Source organism: Pseudophryne corroboree, chromosome 10, assembly GCF_028390025.1.
Source record: "Pseudophryne corroboree isolate aPseCor3 chromosome 10, aPseCor3.hap2, whole genome shotgun sequence".
In the NCBI taxonomy this organism is placed as follows: domain Eukaryota; kingdom Metazoa; phylum Chordata; class Amphibia; order Anura; family Myobatrachidae; genus Pseudophryne; species Pseudophryne corroboree.
This window is the reverse complement of record NC_086453.1, coordinates 262577307-262595149: the sequence shown is the minus strand read 5'-3', so window position 1 is coordinate 262595149 and position 17843 is coordinate 262577307. Positions and strand designations below refer to the sequence as shown.

General features: G+C 46.9%; 1 protein-coding gene across 1 annotated transcript in view; it reads right to left on the bottom strand.

Moving 5' to 3' along the window:
• Positions 1–17843, bottom strand: part of LOC134965501 (uncharacterized) — a 102654-nt gene that overhangs the window by 55675 nt on the left and 29136 nt on the right. Inside the window, exon 4 of the mRNA XM_063941900.1 lies at positions 6825–6899. Coding sequence (XP_063797970.1) covers positions 6825–6899 — 75 coding nt within the window. The remainder of the gene's footprint in view (positions 1–6824; positions 6900–17843) is intronic.

The following is a 17843-nucleotide window of genomic DNA, read 5'->3' as shown; positions in this document are numbered from 1 at the left end:
TGCAAACGCTATGCCGCCGCCCTTTGGGAGTGTATTATAGCTTAGCAGAAATGCGAACGAAAGGATCGCAGATCAGCTACAAAGTTTTTTTGTGCATTTTCAGAGTAGCTCAAAACCTACTCAGCGCTTGCGATCACTTCAGACTGTTCAGTTCCTGTTCTGACGTCACAAACATGCCCTGCGTTCGCCCAGCCATGCCAGCGTTTTTCCTGATATGCCTGTGTTTTTTCGAACACTCCCTGAAAACGGTCGGCTGACACCCAGAAACGCCCTCTTCCCGTCAATCACTCTGCAGCATCCAGTGCGACTGAAAAGCATCGCTAGACCTTGTGTGAAACTACATCGTTTGTTGTAAAAGTACGTTGCGAGTGCACATTGCATCGCATACACAAGCGCAGAAGTGCCGTTTTTTGCCTCATCGCTGCACAGCGAACGAATGCAGCTAGCGAACAACACTGAATGACCACCAATGTGCAAAGAAGGAGCTGTACCCCTATGTCAGCCCCCCTACAGTATGCAAGCTTGCAGAAAATGTAGGTGAGATTCTTGCCTATACTGTATAGAAAATGATCTAGACTGCTTGTGAGCAGCTTAACTCAGAACTGTGCCTGCAGCATTTCCTAACTACTGATATGGGAGCACAGTTCTTGCTAGAGTTGTATTCTCAAGAGCTCGCACAAGAGGTATCTGTACATGTAGAAGAATGGCAGGTGAATTTTACAAGGCAGGAGGCTGATACATGTGTAGTGTTTATTATTAAGTTCTGCAAAAGTTTCCTGAGGAGAGTGCCACATCACACCAAAACGTTTTACAGCTTAAGGTGTGTTCACACGGTAAGATTTTTTCTTCCGATTTTGACTATATAGTGAAAATCACAAGAAAAGTTAGTGCAGACTGCAAGGGGAAAGTCACCTTGCGATCCCGATGCGATATCGATGTGCGGTCCTGCGAGGTCGGTATCGCAAGCCTAGATAGACTGTGCAGGCAAGTCAATGTTGACTATCTAGTACAGTATAAAAGTATAGTCAAAATTGACACTTAGCCAAAATCGTACATCGTAGCACAGTCATCTAGGCTTGCGATTCCGACCTAGTCCCTATCGCATAGTGAGAATCAGGGTTTAGCCCTCATCTCACCGTGTGTACACAAAGAGATTAGCACATGGAAAAGACAGTCACACCAGACAATGCCAATCTCTATACAGTAGCTCTGTAAAATGTATCAAGATTCCTAAAATAAACAATGGAGATTGCTTTCTCTTTCTATAGCAATCATCCGGGGCAGTGGCTGAACTAGCGAGCAGTGGGCCCAGGTGCGACAAAATGCTTTGGGCCATCCCCCCATCCCATCCAAGTCCACCCCCTCACCCCTGGAGAGGATCTGGTGAGGGGGACCTGCTCAGGGCCAGAGAAATGGATACCTAGCAACAGTGCCGTAACTAGACATTTTAGCACTGTGTGCAAGAAACGGCATCGGAGCCCCCCCATGTAAAACGGGCAATGCACGCATTGGGCGCACGCAAAAAATATAGGGGCTTGGCTTCGTGGTGTTAAGTAGAAAAATATTGCAGTACACACATCACGTACAAACCACACACACATGTCCGCCATGCGTGCACATATCCGCAAATTGTGTATGGTCGCTCCCGCGGTCCTGCGCGGTTTGAGCGTGGTATGAGTAATTACAGTGGAGTTTGTACTCTCATGGAAAAGCCACAAAGACATATCATAAATCTAATATATATATATATTGTATAAATCCCACACTGTCTGCTTTAACCTTTAAATAGCATGAAAATCAGTCACACATAAATTAAAACTCCCAGAGACTAAAATACAATGGCCTTATTTACACTAAGCTTTGAAATTCTATGAAGAAGGCAAACACCTTTGTTTACTAAAATAGCCAAGTTTCTATTTAAAACAATGAGTACTGAATTGTCATTGTCTCTCCTGAAAGCAAAAACAAACGGAGAGACAATACCCAGGAACCGAAGCTGTTTAACAATAGCTAACCAAAACACAAGACCAGACAGTTAGAAATCTAAGATATTAACATTCGTAGTCTAAAACCCATGGAGATGTAGGTGTTCATATATATTATATATATATATATATATAATTATTATATATATATATGAATAAATATATATAATTCCTAACAAATTGTAATAGCAGGAGTATGTGTGTATGTGTGTATGTATATATATATATATATATATATATATATATATATGTGGATATATGTATATCTTGAGGATTGAAATAGATAATCATATCATGTGTGGGATCATATTGTTCAGAGTCACGTAAACATTAATCTGGTGGGAAAAATAACATTATTAAATATTACCTCATTAAGTTATTAATAATACCAGATTTATGTATGATAAATGTGATGGGTTTAACTGGTCATGGGGTGGGAACTCAGATGCAAACAACAGAAACCACATCTCAAGTCCTAGCCATCGCCCACTTCTTGAACTGACCAATGGTCTTCGGTGCACAGAATATGTCCCACCCCCGAACCAATGGAAGAAGAGCACACAGTGTCTATTGTATTATGTCTTGATCTACTGAATAAAGAGCAAGCTGCAGGCCAGGTCACTATCACAGACTCTGAAGGTCATCACCCGTGATGACGGAGGACCGGACCGGGAAGCGCACGCGATTATTCTCACGTATGTACATTGACTGTAGCCATTATTCTGTTGTAGATTTATCTTGTTAGCCTGTAGTGTATAATTTGTACTGTTATCTCTTTTGAAATAACCCACTGTGGCCTTAGAACCCTGTGGTCAACTACATATCGGTGTTGTGTCCTCATTTCCCTGTTAGGGTTTAAAGCGTATTTAACTGTATAAGGTTTAAGAGTATATTGATAAGGTGTACGCACTGCGGGTACTTTATACCGTCAGCGCTACTTAAGGTTTAAGGTATAACATTGTTGCAGTGCTTTGCTGCATAAAGGTTTAAAGTGTAACCATATCATTGCATTGTATCACTAATAAGGTTTAAAGGTTATCAATTGAGTGTGCGCGCGCTGTGTGTACTTTGTACCTCCAGCGCGGAGAAAGAAAGAAAATTATACTTACTGTCTCCGCTTGCTCAGGCTCCTCGGTGCAGCTTCTTCTGGGACAGATCCCAGGCAGGAGAGAAGGAGGGGGAGGGAGGTGCAGGAGGGAGCCGCAGCAGAGCTGTGTGATTGGTGGAGGCACTGCTGCTGCTGTTCCTTTCCTTCCCCATTGGCAGTCCTCCGCTGCTGTGAATGCTGGGATGCGCTTCCCAGCAATCACAGCGGTGGAGGACAGCCTATGGGGAAGGAAAGAGACAGCAGCAGCAGCGCCTCCACCAATTACAGTGCACTGCTGCGGCTGCCTCCTCCACCACCCTCCTCCTCCTTCATCCCCGTGGCCGCTGCGCTGTGCGCTCCTCTCCTCGGCTGCAGTTGAGTGCTGCGGGCGGCGGTTGCCCGCAGCACACAGCGGCATGTAATGAGTCAGTCATGGTGGGGCCGTGCAGGCAGCTTTTGGACGATAGTCATTAACGACAGCGAGTGTCGTTAACGACCCGCGGGGATTTGCATTGCTGGTCAGTGGCGACATGCACACTTGTCAAGAAAGTTAGCGACATCGCTCAGGAATGGTGAAAGTTAGCGATGTTGCTCAGGAATGGTGAAAGTTAGCAACGTCGCTCAGGAATGGTGAAAGTTAGCGACGTTGCTCAGGAATGGTGAAAGTTAGCAACGTCGCTCAGGAATGGTGAAAGTTAGCAACGTCGCTCAGGAATGGCTAAATAGCGACGTCGCTCATTTTCTTGGCAAGTGTGTATAAATCTTCACAGTTTCATATAAACATATCACTTAATTCTTAATGATTTCTCTCCCCATGATCCTGCGTTTATTGCTGTGCCACTACTGTCATATGTTTATATGTTACTTTTGACTAGTTACTTTTTCAATAAGTTGTTTTATAACTGAATAAAATGTAATATTACGAAGCATATCTATCAATGATTGGATAGAGATTTGGAGGTTTATTTGCTAAGCCTTGGATGGAGATAAAGTGGACTGAGATAAAGTACCAGCCAATCGGCTCCTAACTGTCATTTTTCAAACCCGGCCTGTGACATGGCAGTTAGGAGCTGATTGGCTAGGACTTTATATCCGTTGGATTTAGCTCCATCCAAGGCTTAGTAAATAGACCCCTGGGGGTCTATTCATGAAGAAAACGTAAACTTAATTGCTACTTATACAATGCATTGATTCGATACCATGTATAGCTGTAATAAGTAGCAATTCATGTATACTCACCCTTCCGGTGATGCGCTGTTGAATCATTGGCGTTTATATAATGGGTGCAATGGGTGCAATGCACACGGGCCCCTGGGTCCAGGGGGGGATCACACCACACCCATTGCACCCATTTTAACACTTACCTTTCAGGAGTCCAGCGCCGGGACCTGCAATCGTGTTGGAAATCTCCACCAAAATGGCCACCGCACATGCGCGGTAGCCAAATTGGTCTCCTGATCATGGCGGGCGCCATGTTTCCAGAGACCTGCGCATGCGCAGTAGACTCTGGCACAATGCTGGAGTCTACAGCGCCATACAGAGGAGGGGGCCCACCCGTAGGTGCACACGGGCCCCCTCCACTGTAGAAACACCTCTGTGCTGAATCCAGGGGTCCAGCGGTGAAGTCTTCTCCAGGCAGTCCACTTTCTGATGCGTGGAGTCCTTCGACGGGTCCCGCTGTGCATGTGCCAGGCTGCAGTGGCAGCTGGCAGGTTAGGGGGTGGGGCCAGTGCCGGGTGCCGAGTAGAGACCAGGGAAGCATTGAGCTTCCCTTTCGTCTCCACACCGTAGTTCAGGTTACACCATCCTGAAATGGCGAGCCTGAACTCCATGGAGAAGCGGATCATACTCACCATATAAAAGTATGATGTTGCGATTCAAGCACAGAACGGGTGTGCCGCTAGGGAAGTCAGTGACTTCTCCATGGTAACCCGCTCTGTGTATTGCACTAGGCAGAGAAAAGCCCTGTTTAATGCAAAACAGGGCTTTTCTCTGCTACATGAATAGACCCCAAAGTGGCAAGAGATGAGTGCCAACCAGCGCCTAACTGCCATGTTACAGACTGTTTGAAAAATGACTGTTAGATGTGGATTGGTTGGTACTTTATCTCTCTCCACTTTATTTCTGTGCAAGGCTTCATACATCCCCCCATATCATAATATATTATATTATAATAGACTGTTGTTAATTAAAGTTCTGCTATTATATTTGTTTTAACTGGAGTATAGCCATTTGCTCTTTATTAGAGGCTTCATTACCGACGAGTATTATGTTACACCTTTCCTGCTGTCCAATCTGCATTCTGAGTCATGGGGGTCATTCCGAGTTGTTCGCTCGCAAGCGGATTTTAGCAGATTTGCTCATGCTAAGCCGCCGCCTACTGTGAGTGAATCTTAGCATCTTAAAATTGCGAACGATGTATTCGCAATACTGCGATTACACACCTCGTAGCAGTTTCTGAGTAGCTCCAGACTTACTCGGCATCTGCGATCATTTCACTGCTTGTCGTTCCTGGTTTGACGTCACAAACACACCCAGCGTTCGCCCAGACACTCCTCCGTTTCTCCGGCCACTCCTGCGTTTTTTCCGGAAACGGTAGCGTTTTTTCCCACACGCCCATAAAACGGCCTGTTTCCGCCCAGTAACACCCATTTCCTGTCAATCACATTACGATCGCCAGAACGATGAAAAAGCCGTGAGTAAAAATCCTAACTGCATAGCAAATTTACTTGGCGCAGTCGCAGTGCGGACATTGCGCATGCGCATTAAGCGGAAAATCACTGCGATGCGAAGATTTTTACCGAGCGAACAACTCGGAATGACCCCCCATGTTCACATCTTTTGTATCAGCTTGGCCCTCTTTTAGATTGCAAGCTCTTGTGAGTAGAGCCCTTCCTACCCTTGGTTTTAAAGTCTGCACTTTTTTTAACTAAAGGGGGGTACACACGGAGAGATCCATTCTTAAAATCTAAGCAATCTGAGTAGATTGCTTAGATTTTAAGCACGGATCTCTCGTGTGTATGCCCCCCAGCGATAGAGATGCGCAGCCCTGCGCGTCGCTATCACCGGTGCTAGATTGGCCTGTGTGTACTGGCCTTATCTTCTATATCCTTGTTTTCCATGTGATCAGTTTCCCCTACTCTCTGGTACTGCAGAATACTGCAGCGCCTTACAGATCAGAGATATAATAATAATAATAATAATAATAATAATAATAATAACGTTCACTAAAATATTTTGTACATTTCTTTGTGGAAGTTCTTAACACAATCAAAGTATGAAATCAAGTGAGGGGATGACATATGAGGATTCCAATGGCCACTTAGCCACTTCTGCTTGTGCCTGTGGCTGAGGGCGGTGATAGTAAGAAAACATCTTGTAGAACACTAGTTACACACTGCGATGTAAATTTACTGTTGCCCGTAGCAACCAATTAGATTTTAGCTATCATTTCTCTACTGCATTCTGGAAAATGATAGAATTTGATTGGTCGCTACGGGCAACAAATCCACTTGTCTGCTATAGAAGCATTTGTAAATCTACCCCTTCATGATTAACAGGATCAAGTTGTTTTTTTGTTTTGTGGGTAAATGAACTAAAACTTGAACTGAAACTTTAAACATATTCCCTTTTTCTTCCAAGCTGGTAGGTGACTAACTTGGATTGTTCAGTATTACATTTAGCATACGGCAATGACCCATCTACAATACCCAAATCCACTAATACTGTATATTGATGTCATTTTCATTTACCACAAGATCGAAGAGCTCTGTTACAAGGCATATCTTTATGGGAAGATTTGTAGGTGAATTTTCAGCACCCGTGCCCTGCAATAAGATAAAAAGAAAACAAATTACAATGAGTAGTAAAGAAAGCACATTGCTCCCTGTGAGATTACATTTAATGTAATGCAAAATATTCCCATTTTTACTTTGCATCTGTTATTAGTTAAATCGGGTGTAGTATGGTATGCCGGCGGTCGGGCTCCCGGCGACCAGCATACCGGCGCCGGGAGCCCGACCGCCGGCATACCGACATCGTGGCGAGCGCAAAGGAGCCCCTTGCTTGCTCGCTGCGCTCGCCACGCTACGGGCACGGTGCACGCTATTTTATTCTCCCTCCAGGGGGGTCGTGGACCCCCACGAGGTAGAATATGTGCCGGTATGCCGGGTGTCGGGATTCCGGCGCCGGTATACTGTGCGCCGGGATCCCAACATTCGACAAACTGAAGACCACCCGTTAAATCATGTCTCATTATACAGCAAGCTGCTTTCTGTGTAAATAATTTGAGTGTACATATTGTCATTTAAATGTAAATCAGCATGAACAAGAAAATTAAGAAATGTGGATGCATCCCACAGGATAATGGTTATGGGTCTCTAGGTCGACACCAAATGGTCGACAGGGTCAAAATGTCAACACGGAAATGGTCAACAAATGAAAAGGTCAATATGAGAGTTCAATTTTTTGGGGTGTGAAATTTTACCTTGCAGCACATGGAACTCCAGTTAGTGCACCACGTCCTCTCACATGGCTCGTTTTGCTCGCCATGCTTCATGCAATGTGACTCGCTCTCCTACCGCTGCGCTTGGCACAGGTTACTTTTCCCAATCATACTCCATATGCATGGTAAAGTATTAAAAAGTTGAAGAAATAAAAAAAATAAAAAAAACTTTGGTCGACCTTTTCCTGTGTTGACCATTCTCATGTTGACCATTTGAACCTGACGACCTTTTGACATAATTGCCTACACTCCCAGAAGCTGTGGGAGACTAGCTATTTTTGGAGTAGTTCCCCGCAGCCCCATAAGAGTAGGTGGCTCTCCCACATCCTGCCCGCTTCCTAGTGATGCAGGCAGGATGGTGTGATAATTAACGGAAATTGTGGGGAGCTGGAAGTGTAGCTAAATGACTGGCATTGTCATTTAACGCCGCCGCTTGACATGGACCAGCAAATCGCGTGTGGTTTCTGTGTTGTGTGTGGGGCCTATAGCTCCACCCCTCATCAAGCACCTGCGAATTGTAGGTTTTTCACAGTATTGGGGCAGGGCCAAATGACACAACCATTCAGCCCCGCCCCCTGAAGAGGCACGTACAGTAGTGTCTTTTCTCTGGGCTTCTCCCGGAGAGGAGACATGAAAAGTAGGTAAGTATGCCTTTTGACTATGTCGACCATATGCATATCAACCATTTGTGTTGACCTATTGACTGTCAACCTTTTCACTGTCGACCTATCATCTGGATACCAAGGATAACAATAAATGCAATGAATTGGAATATGCATGCACAGATGGACAGGGCTTGAGCATGTGGTCGGTTTGATAGATCCATCTTCTCTTGTGGGCAGATGTACTCAGCATTGGAGAGGGATAAAGTGGACGGCGATAAACTAACCACCAATCAGCTCCTATCATTTTCTAAATACAGCTACAACATGGCAATTAGAAGCTAATGGGCTGGTACTTTATCTCTCTTCACTTTTTCTGTCTCCAAGGCTTAGTAGATCATCCCTTTTGCGTGAAATGGTCATTTCTTGAAGTCAACTAAGCATGGAAAAGATCTGTCTAATGTGAGTGTCATGGTAGAGTTACTGTATGCGCTCGTAGACAGACCAGCAGGAAGTCATGACTGTGAATGTGCCGTGATTGTGACTATTCATGCCCCACTGTGATACGATCGTAGGTGCGCCTGCACCCATGTGATCGTATGCATGTGCACATTCACGGGCACTAATCACAGCAAACGACCTGTGTTTGCCACAATTAGAGTGTAAGATGACAAGTGTCACATCTGTAAGATAGTAAGCAGCAGTGATGGATCCAGAGAAGCAATCACCCCTCATTACACACAACTTCTCTATAGACACTTCAGGCAGCCGCAACCTCTCTCGCCTTCCTGGTGCCAAGTCTCCTTCCAAGAGCCAAGCTCTCAACTGGCTCCCCCTCCTCATTGACTGGCCACCTATTGCCAATGTGCTGTTGCTCAGTAAGTGAGGTGGTGGATTCAGCTGACAGCTCAGCCCTGGTGGTGGTGGTTTGGTGGCATCATTTTGTGGAAATCCTGTCATGAAAATGGGCCTTTTTTCTGTGGATGTCTGGAGTGGGAGCTCCATCCTCCCTGTTGTTAATTTAGCCACATCTATTGTACTTATCGTTTTTGAGGTTGTTGCGACCATTACAATAAGACATATTTTCTATATTCTGCCATAATCAGTTCTTTTATCTGGTGTGGTACAACTCGCACACTCATAGTTATGGCCCTGGGAGTAGCAATGTGCTTTTCTACTTGTGGGCACCTTGCACTACAGGGTATAGAGCACATTTTCTCCTGGGGATCATTTTATTCTGCTCACCATATTGCAACAGCACGTAAGTAAGAGCCACTGTAACATAGGCAACCCAGCTGCTACTGTACTAATTGGGCTAAGTCAAGGGAGACCCATGTATCCCCTTCTATACTGTCAGCCCCCCAAGTGACCACAATTTACTTAAGGAGCAGCGTCTCCAAATCCAGGTTCGAATAAGAGTGCGTACCCCACTCACATTAAATCAGGTAAGTACAGTCTCATAAAGGTATCTTTTAATGGATCAAAGAAATCCTCATATCCCACAAGGTTTTCCTTGTCTGTAACGCTTAGAAATTTGAACACTACATATGGATATTTGCTCTTTTTTTATAATACCTTTTTCTACATGGAAGAATTCTTTTATTTTTATTTTTTTTTATTTTTATTTTTTATGTTATTTTGTATTTTTATGTATTCCTTTCCACTCGGTGGATACGTTTTTTAATCTTGTTGTGGTATCCAGTGCCAGATTAAGGTCCATATGGGCCTGGAGCTGAAATTTAGGAAGGGCCTATTGTGTGCCTCGGCAGGAGGTGTGACAAGCACTGCGGTGGTGTGACTAGTGATGTGGGGGTGTGATCAGTGTGGTGTGGGTGTGGTCTAAATAGGGGGTGTGGTCTATGCCATGTGAGTGACACAGTCACCACTTACTGACAGACACTACTTACTGACACACACACACACACACACACACACACACACACAACACAAAGCTTACTGACACAATCACCACTTACTGACAGACACTATTTACTAACACACACACTCACAACACAAAACTTACCGACACAGACACTTACTGATAGATATTACTGACTGACACACACGCACAACACAGATAAACTTACTGACACAGACATTACTTACTGACACACACACAACACAATACTTATACCGCTCTCCCATCATAATGCCGGGTCCCACCTGGGAATTGGAAATGGGTCCATTCCTGGGTGGGACCCGGCATTTGACCCTACACACCGCCAACCCGACCCGGCAATTTGCCGGTTCGGGTTGCCATCTGTGGGCGGAGATGGAGTCGGCATCAGGTGCAGAGGCGGTGCTGGGAGATGAGATCATCCCTTTGCAGTGAACGGGTCCCGGGTTGCATCGACCTGGGTGACCCGTTCACACTGCACCGGACCTGGTATTTAACCCGAGAATAACCCTTCTTTATTCCCGGGTTGAATTACTGGGTCAGGCAATCCGGAATTCGCCCATGACCCCTTTCACAACACACATCGGAACGTGTCGACCCAGCAATATACCCAGTCTATACCAGGTTATTTTTGCGGTGTGAAAGGGGTATTACTGACACAGACACCCACCACTTACTGACAGACACTACTTACTGACACACACACACACAGTACAAAACCTACTGACAAACACTACTCACTGACACATACAAAACTTACTGACACAGACACCATGCAAAATGTACTGACACAAACACTACTTACTGACAGACACTTCTTACTGACACCTGTGGTGCACACAGCATTTTTTCTCAGTGGTACTGTGCCTGCGTGCCGTGGGCGTGGTCACATGTCATTAAGGGATGTAACCATGTGACACTAGGTGAAGTGGTTATATATTATGTGAATCCATGGCACAGACACCCCCTGTCCCTGCGGACTACAGAGACAAGGACAGCAGGATGTGACACTTGTTATAGAATAAAAAATATTATATATAAGATGTGTACCCAGCACTCATCCTGTTATGATGTGAATATTTGCTCCAGTGCCCTCCTTCGGTTTTTCAAGCTGTGGACAGAGTACAATGAGGCAGCACTCCCTAGTCTTGCTGGTGCAGTAAGATTTATTTAGTAAGATTCTGGATCAATAAATCTTACTGCACCAGCAAAACTTGGTAGTGCCGCCTCATTGTACTTGTGGGGAGGGGTCCCGACCATTAGAGTTACTCAGCGGGGTGTAGTATGAGTTGCCGGCGGCCGGGTCCCCGGCGGCCAGCATACCGGCGCCGGGATCCAGACTGCCGGCTTCCCGACAGCAAAGTGAGAGCAAATGAGCCCCTTGCGGGCTCAGTGGCGCGCGTAAGCGCCACGCTATCCTCCCTCCAGGGGGTTCGTGGACCCCCAAAAGGGAGAAAAGGTGTCAGTATGCCGGTTGTCGGGATTCCGGCGCCGGTATACTGTGCGCTGGGATCCCAACAACTGGTATACTGAATACCACCCACAAACCGGTGGCCCGGCACCCCATCGTCACTTTTTCTCTGCCAGTCTGCCAGGTGCGGGATGGTGATGACATCACCTTCATGCTCCCAGCAGTCCTTTTCCTGGAAAAGGAAGAAGGTGCTGGCGGCGCCTCCGATCAAGATCTAGGAGCTTGGTGGTGGTGTTTTACAGTGTGGCGGGGGTATGGCGTACTGGCGGACACATTCTTAATGGTACGCCATACCGGAGCGTAAAGCCACACTTGCAGGACTGACTAACACACACACACAACGCAAAACATATTGACACACACGACACAACACAAAACTTACACAGACACACACAGACACAATGCAAAACTTACTGACACTACTTACTGACACACACACACACACACACACACACACACACACACACACACACACACAAACGCAAAACCTACTGACACTGACACTACTTACTGACAGACACTACTTACTTAGCGACACACACACATCCCTCCCCCCCCCCTCCAAAACTTACTGACATAGACACCACTTACATAGCAGACCTCGTGTGGGCTGCTACTCACATGGTTTGCATGCCCCCTCAGCTCTGACATCCAGGGACCCAGCTCTCCTAAAAGACAGCAGCCTCCTGTCAAGACCCTTCCCCTCTTTCAATGTTATTGTTGGGAAGCTGCAGCAGGAAAGGTATGCTGCAGCAAAAACATTTAGGTTTTGATGGACAAGGGGGCGGGGCTTCTGATGGGTTCGGGGGCGGAGCCTCGGAGATATCTCCGAGGCTCCGCCCCCATGCCCATCAGAAGCCCCGCCCCCTCGCCCATGAAAACATAATTGTTTTGCTGCAGCATACCTTTCCTGCTGCAGCTTTCCAACAATAACATGCCTCATGAAAGAGGGGCAGGGTCTTGACAGGAGGCTGCTGTCTCGTAACTATTTACGTGGCTCCGCCCCCTTGCCCGTACGAAGTCCCGCCCCCTTGCCCGTCCGAAGGCCCGCCCCCTTGCCCGTGCGAAGCCCCGCCCCCTCGCCCATCTCCTATATAATAGCCCTATTCTGTGACCTTGTGATTCATTTGCTAACGCTGGGCGGAGTCACAACAGTGGGCGGAGTTATTCAAATGAGTCACAGAGATCTGGCCAAATCTACAGGAGACTAGGAGCAGAAGCAGATAGCATGGACATTGGGCATGTCACAGACAGGGCTGCATACCTCCCAGCTTTCTGCAGGAGCTTTCTCCAGGCAGAAGGAGGGAAACACTCGGCGAAAAGGGGGCGTGGCTTCACGGGAGGGTCCCCGTTTTCGTCAGTGAGGGGGCATGCCCAGCGCTCTGTGAGCTGCTGGCATGCACCCAGGGGCTGATTATGAGTCCGGGGGGCCCAGGGCACTTGAGACAGGGGAGCCCTATCTCATTGCTGTGCCTGCTGGGGGTTGGGGGCGTGGCCTAATCGCGGACCGCGCGGCCACGCCCCCTTATGCAAATTCCGATTTTTGTTTTTATTTTTTTTATGGGATTTTGGCCCCTCAGCTAGGGCTAAATCCAGAGGAGGTGGTCGCTCCCCCCTACACACCCGCACAGGGAGAAGAAAGCAGGGAGACTGCTGCCTCCCTGCAACACCACAGACCTGCCAATGGCCCTCATTCCGAGTTGATCGCTCGCAAGGCGATTTTAGCAGAGTTGCTCACGCTAAGCCGCCGCCTACTGGGAGTGTATCTTAGCATCTTAAAATTGCGAACGATGTATTCGCAATATTGCGATTACAAACTACTTAGCAGTTTCAGAGTAGCTCCACACTTACTCGCCATCTGCGATCAGTTCAGTGCTTGTCGTTCCTGGTTTGACGTCACAAACACACCCAGCGTTCGCCCAGACACTCCCCCGTTTCCCCGGCCACTCCTGCGTTTTTTCCGGAAACGGTAGCGTTTTTTCCCGCACGCCCATAAAACGGCCTGTTTCCGCCCAGTAACACCCATTTCCTGTCAATCACACTACGATCGCCGGTGCGATGAAAAAGCCGTGAGTAAAAATACTATCTCCATTGTAAAATTACTTGGCGCAGTCGCAGTGCGAATATTGCGCATGCTTACTAAGCGGAATTTCACTGCGATGCGATGAAAAATACCGAGCGAACGACTCGGAATGAGGGCCAATATGCAGCAGCGTGTGCTGACTGTAGCACAATGCTGCCACTGTTGCTGGCAGGACGGGGGGGGGGGAGCTTCTGAGCTGGGACAGAGCTACTCCAGCCGGGGGGGCCTCTAAAACTGTGGGGCCAACGGTACGTATCCCCCGCCCCCCCCCCCTTAATCCGGCTCTGCTGCTGGAACCCCCCCATTAATCCGTACCCCCTGATGCCCCCTCTCCCTCTGTCTCCACTATTCACCGCTGCTCTGCTAAGCAGAACAGCGAGTACAGGAGCTTTCCAACTGCCCCACCCACCGCAGGACACTGCGACCCGCGGGTGGGACAGCGGGACAGACCCCAAAAAATTAGAGATGAGCGGGTTCGGTTTCTCTGAATCCGAACCCGCCAGAACTTCATGTTTTTTTTCACGGGTCCGAGCGACTCGGATCTTCCCGCCTTGCTCGGTTAACCCGAGCGCGCCCGAACGTCATCATGACGCTGTCGGATTCTCGCGAGGCTCGGATTCTATCGCGAGACTCGGATTCTATATAAGGAGCCGCGCGTCGCCGCCATTTTCACACGTGCATTGAGATTGATAGGGAGAGGACGTGGCTGGCGTCCTCTCCGTTTAGACACTTGATTTACTAATTTTGGGGAGCATTAGGAGTACTCAGTAGTGTACAGTGCAGAGTTTTGCTGATAGTGACCAGTGACCACCACTTTTATTTATAATCCGTTCTCTGCCTGAAAAAAGCGATACACAGCACACAGTGACTCAGTCACATACCATATCTGTGTGCACTGCTCAGGCTCAGGCCAGTGTGCTGCATCATCTATATATATTATATATCTGTCTGACTGCTCAGCTCACACAGCTTATAATTGTGGGGGAGACTGGGGAGCACTACTGCAGTGCCAGTTATAGGTTATAGCAGGAGCCAGGAGTACATAATATTATATTAAAATTAAACAGTGCACACTTTTGCTGCAGGAGTGCCACTGCCAGTGTGACTAGTGACCAGTGACCTGACCACCAGTATATAATATTAGTAGTATACTATCTCTTTATCAACCAGTCTATATTAGCAGCAGACACAGTACAGTGCGGTAGTTCACGGCTGTGGCTACCTCTGTGTCGGCACTCGGCAGCCCGTCCATAATTGTATATACCAGTGACCTAACCGTGGTTTTTTTTTCTTTCTTTATACATACATACTAGTTACGAGTATACTATCTCTTTATCAACCAGTCTATATATTAGCAGCAGACACAGTACAGTGCGGTAGTTCACGGCTGTGGCTACCTCTGTGTCGGCACTCGGCAGCCCGTCCATAATTGTATATACCACCTAACCGTGGTTTTTTTTTCTTTCTTTATACATACATACTAGTTACGAGTATACTATCTCTTTATCAACCAGTCTATATATTAGCAGCAGACACAGTACAGTGCGGTAGTTCACGGCTGTGGCTACCTCTGTGTCGGCACTCGGCAGCCAGTCCATAATTGTATATACCACCTAACCGTGGTTTTTTTTTCTTTCTTTATACATACATACTAGTTACGAGTATACTATCTCTTTATCAACCAGTCTATATATTAGCAGCAGACACAGTACAGTGCGGTAGTTCACGGCTGTGGCTACCTCTGTGTCGGCACTCGGCAGCCCGTCCATAATTGTATATACCACCTAACCGTGGTTTTTTTTTCTTTCTTTATACATACATACTAGTTACGAGTATACTATCTCTTTATCAACCAGTCTATATATTAGCAGCAGACACAGTACAGTGCGGTAGTTCACGGCTGTGGCTACCTCTGTGTCGGCACTCGGCAGCCCGTCCATAATTGTATATACCACCTAACCGTGGTTTTTTTTTCTTTCTTTATACATACATACTAGTTACGAGTATACTATCTCTTTATCAACCAGTCTATATATTAGCAGCAGACACAGTACAGTGCGGTAGTTCACGGCTGTGGCTACCTCTGTGTCGGCACTCGGCAGCCCGTCCATAATTGTATATACCACCTAACCGTGGTTTTTTTTTCTTTCTTTATACATACATACTAGTTACGAGTATACTATCTCTTTATCAACCAGTCTATATATTAGCAGCAGACACAGTACAGTGCGGTAGTTCACGGCTGTGGCTACCTCTGTGTCGGCACTCGGCAGCCCGTCCATAATTGTATATACCAGTGACCTAACCGTGGTTTTTTTTTCTTTCTTTATACATACATACTAGTTACGAGTATACTATCTCTTTATCAACCAGTCTATATATTAGCAGCAGACACAGTACAGTGCGGTAGTTCACGGCTGTGGCTACCTCTGTGTCGGCACTCGGCAGCCCGTCCATAATTGTATATACCACCTAACCGTGGTTTTTTTTTCTTTCTTTATACATACATACTAGTTACGAGTATACTATCTCTTTATCAACCAGTCTATATATTAGCAGCAGACACAGTACAGTGCGGTAGTTCACGGCTGTGGCTACCTCTGTGTCGGCACTCGGCAGCCCGTCCATAATTGTATATACCACCTAACCGTGGTTTTTTTTTCTTTCTTTATACATACATACTAGTTACGAGTATACTATCTCTTTATCAACCAGTCTATATATTAGCAGCAGACACAGTACAGTGCGGTAGTTCACGGCTGTGGCTACCTCTGTGTCGGCACTCGGCAGCCCGTCCATAATTGTATACTAGTATCCAATCCATCCATCTCCATTGTTTACCTGAGGTGCCTTTTAGTTGTGCCTATTAAAATATGGAGAACAAAAATGTTGAGGTTCCAAAATTAGGGAAAGATCAAGATCCACTTCCACCTCGTGCTGAAGCTGCTGCCACTAGTCATGGCCGAGACGATGAAATGCCAGCAACGTCGTCTGCCAAGGCCGATGCCCAATGGCATAGTACAGAGCCACTAGGGTCGCTAATCTTACTCACACAGTCAGCTACCTCATTGCGCCTCTTTTTTTCTTTGCGTCATGTGCTGTTTGGGGAGGGTTTTTTGGAAGGGACATCCTGCGTGACACTGCAGTGCCACTCCTAGATGTGCCCGGTGTTTGTGTCGGCCACTAGGGTCGCTAATCTTACTCACACAGCTACCTCATTGCGCCTCTTTTTTTCTTTGCGTCATGTGCTGTTTGGGGAGGGTTTTTTGGAAGGGCCATCCTGCGTGACACTGCAGTGCCACTCCTAGATGGGCCCGGTGTTTGTGTCGGCCACTAGGGTCGCTAATCTTACTCACACAGCTACCTCATTGCGCCTCTTTTTTTCTTTGCGTCATGTGCTGTTTGGGGAGGGTTTTTTGGAAGGGACATCCTGCGTGACACTGCAGTGCCACTCCTAGATGGGCCCGGTGTTTGTGTCGGCCACTAGGGTCGCTAATCTTACTCACACAGTCAGCTACCTCATTGCGCCTCTTTTTTTCTTTGCGTCATGTGCTGTTTGGGGAGGGTTTTTTGGAAGGGCCATCCTGCGTGACACTGCAGTGCCACTCCTAGATGGGCCCGGTGTTTGTGTCGGCCACTAGGGTCGCTAATCTTACTCACACAGCTACCTCATTGCGCCTCTTTTTTTCTTTGCGTCATGTGCTGTTTGGGGAGGGTTTTTTGGAAGGGCCATCCTGCGTGACACTGCAGTGCCACTCCTAGATGGGCCTGGTGTTTGTGTCGGCCACTAGGGTCGCTAATCTTACTCACACAGCTACCTCATTGCGCCTCTTTTTTTCTTTGCGTCATGTGCTGTTTGGGGAGGGTTTTTTGGAAGGGACATCCTGCGTGACACTGCAGTGCCACTCCTAGATGGGCCCGGTGTTTGTGTCGGCCACTAGGGTCGCTTATCTTACTCACACAGCGACCTCGGTGCAAATTTTAGGACTAAAAATAATATTGTGAGGTGTGAGGTATTCAGAATAGACTGAAAATGAGTGTAAATTATGGTTTTTGAGGTTAATAATACTTTGGGATCAAAATGACCCCCAAATTCTATGATTTAAGCTGTTTTTTAGTGTTTTTGGAAAAAAACACCCGAATCCAAAACACACCCGAATCCGACAAAAAAAATTCGGTGAGGTTTTGCCAAAACGCGTTCGAACCCAAAACAC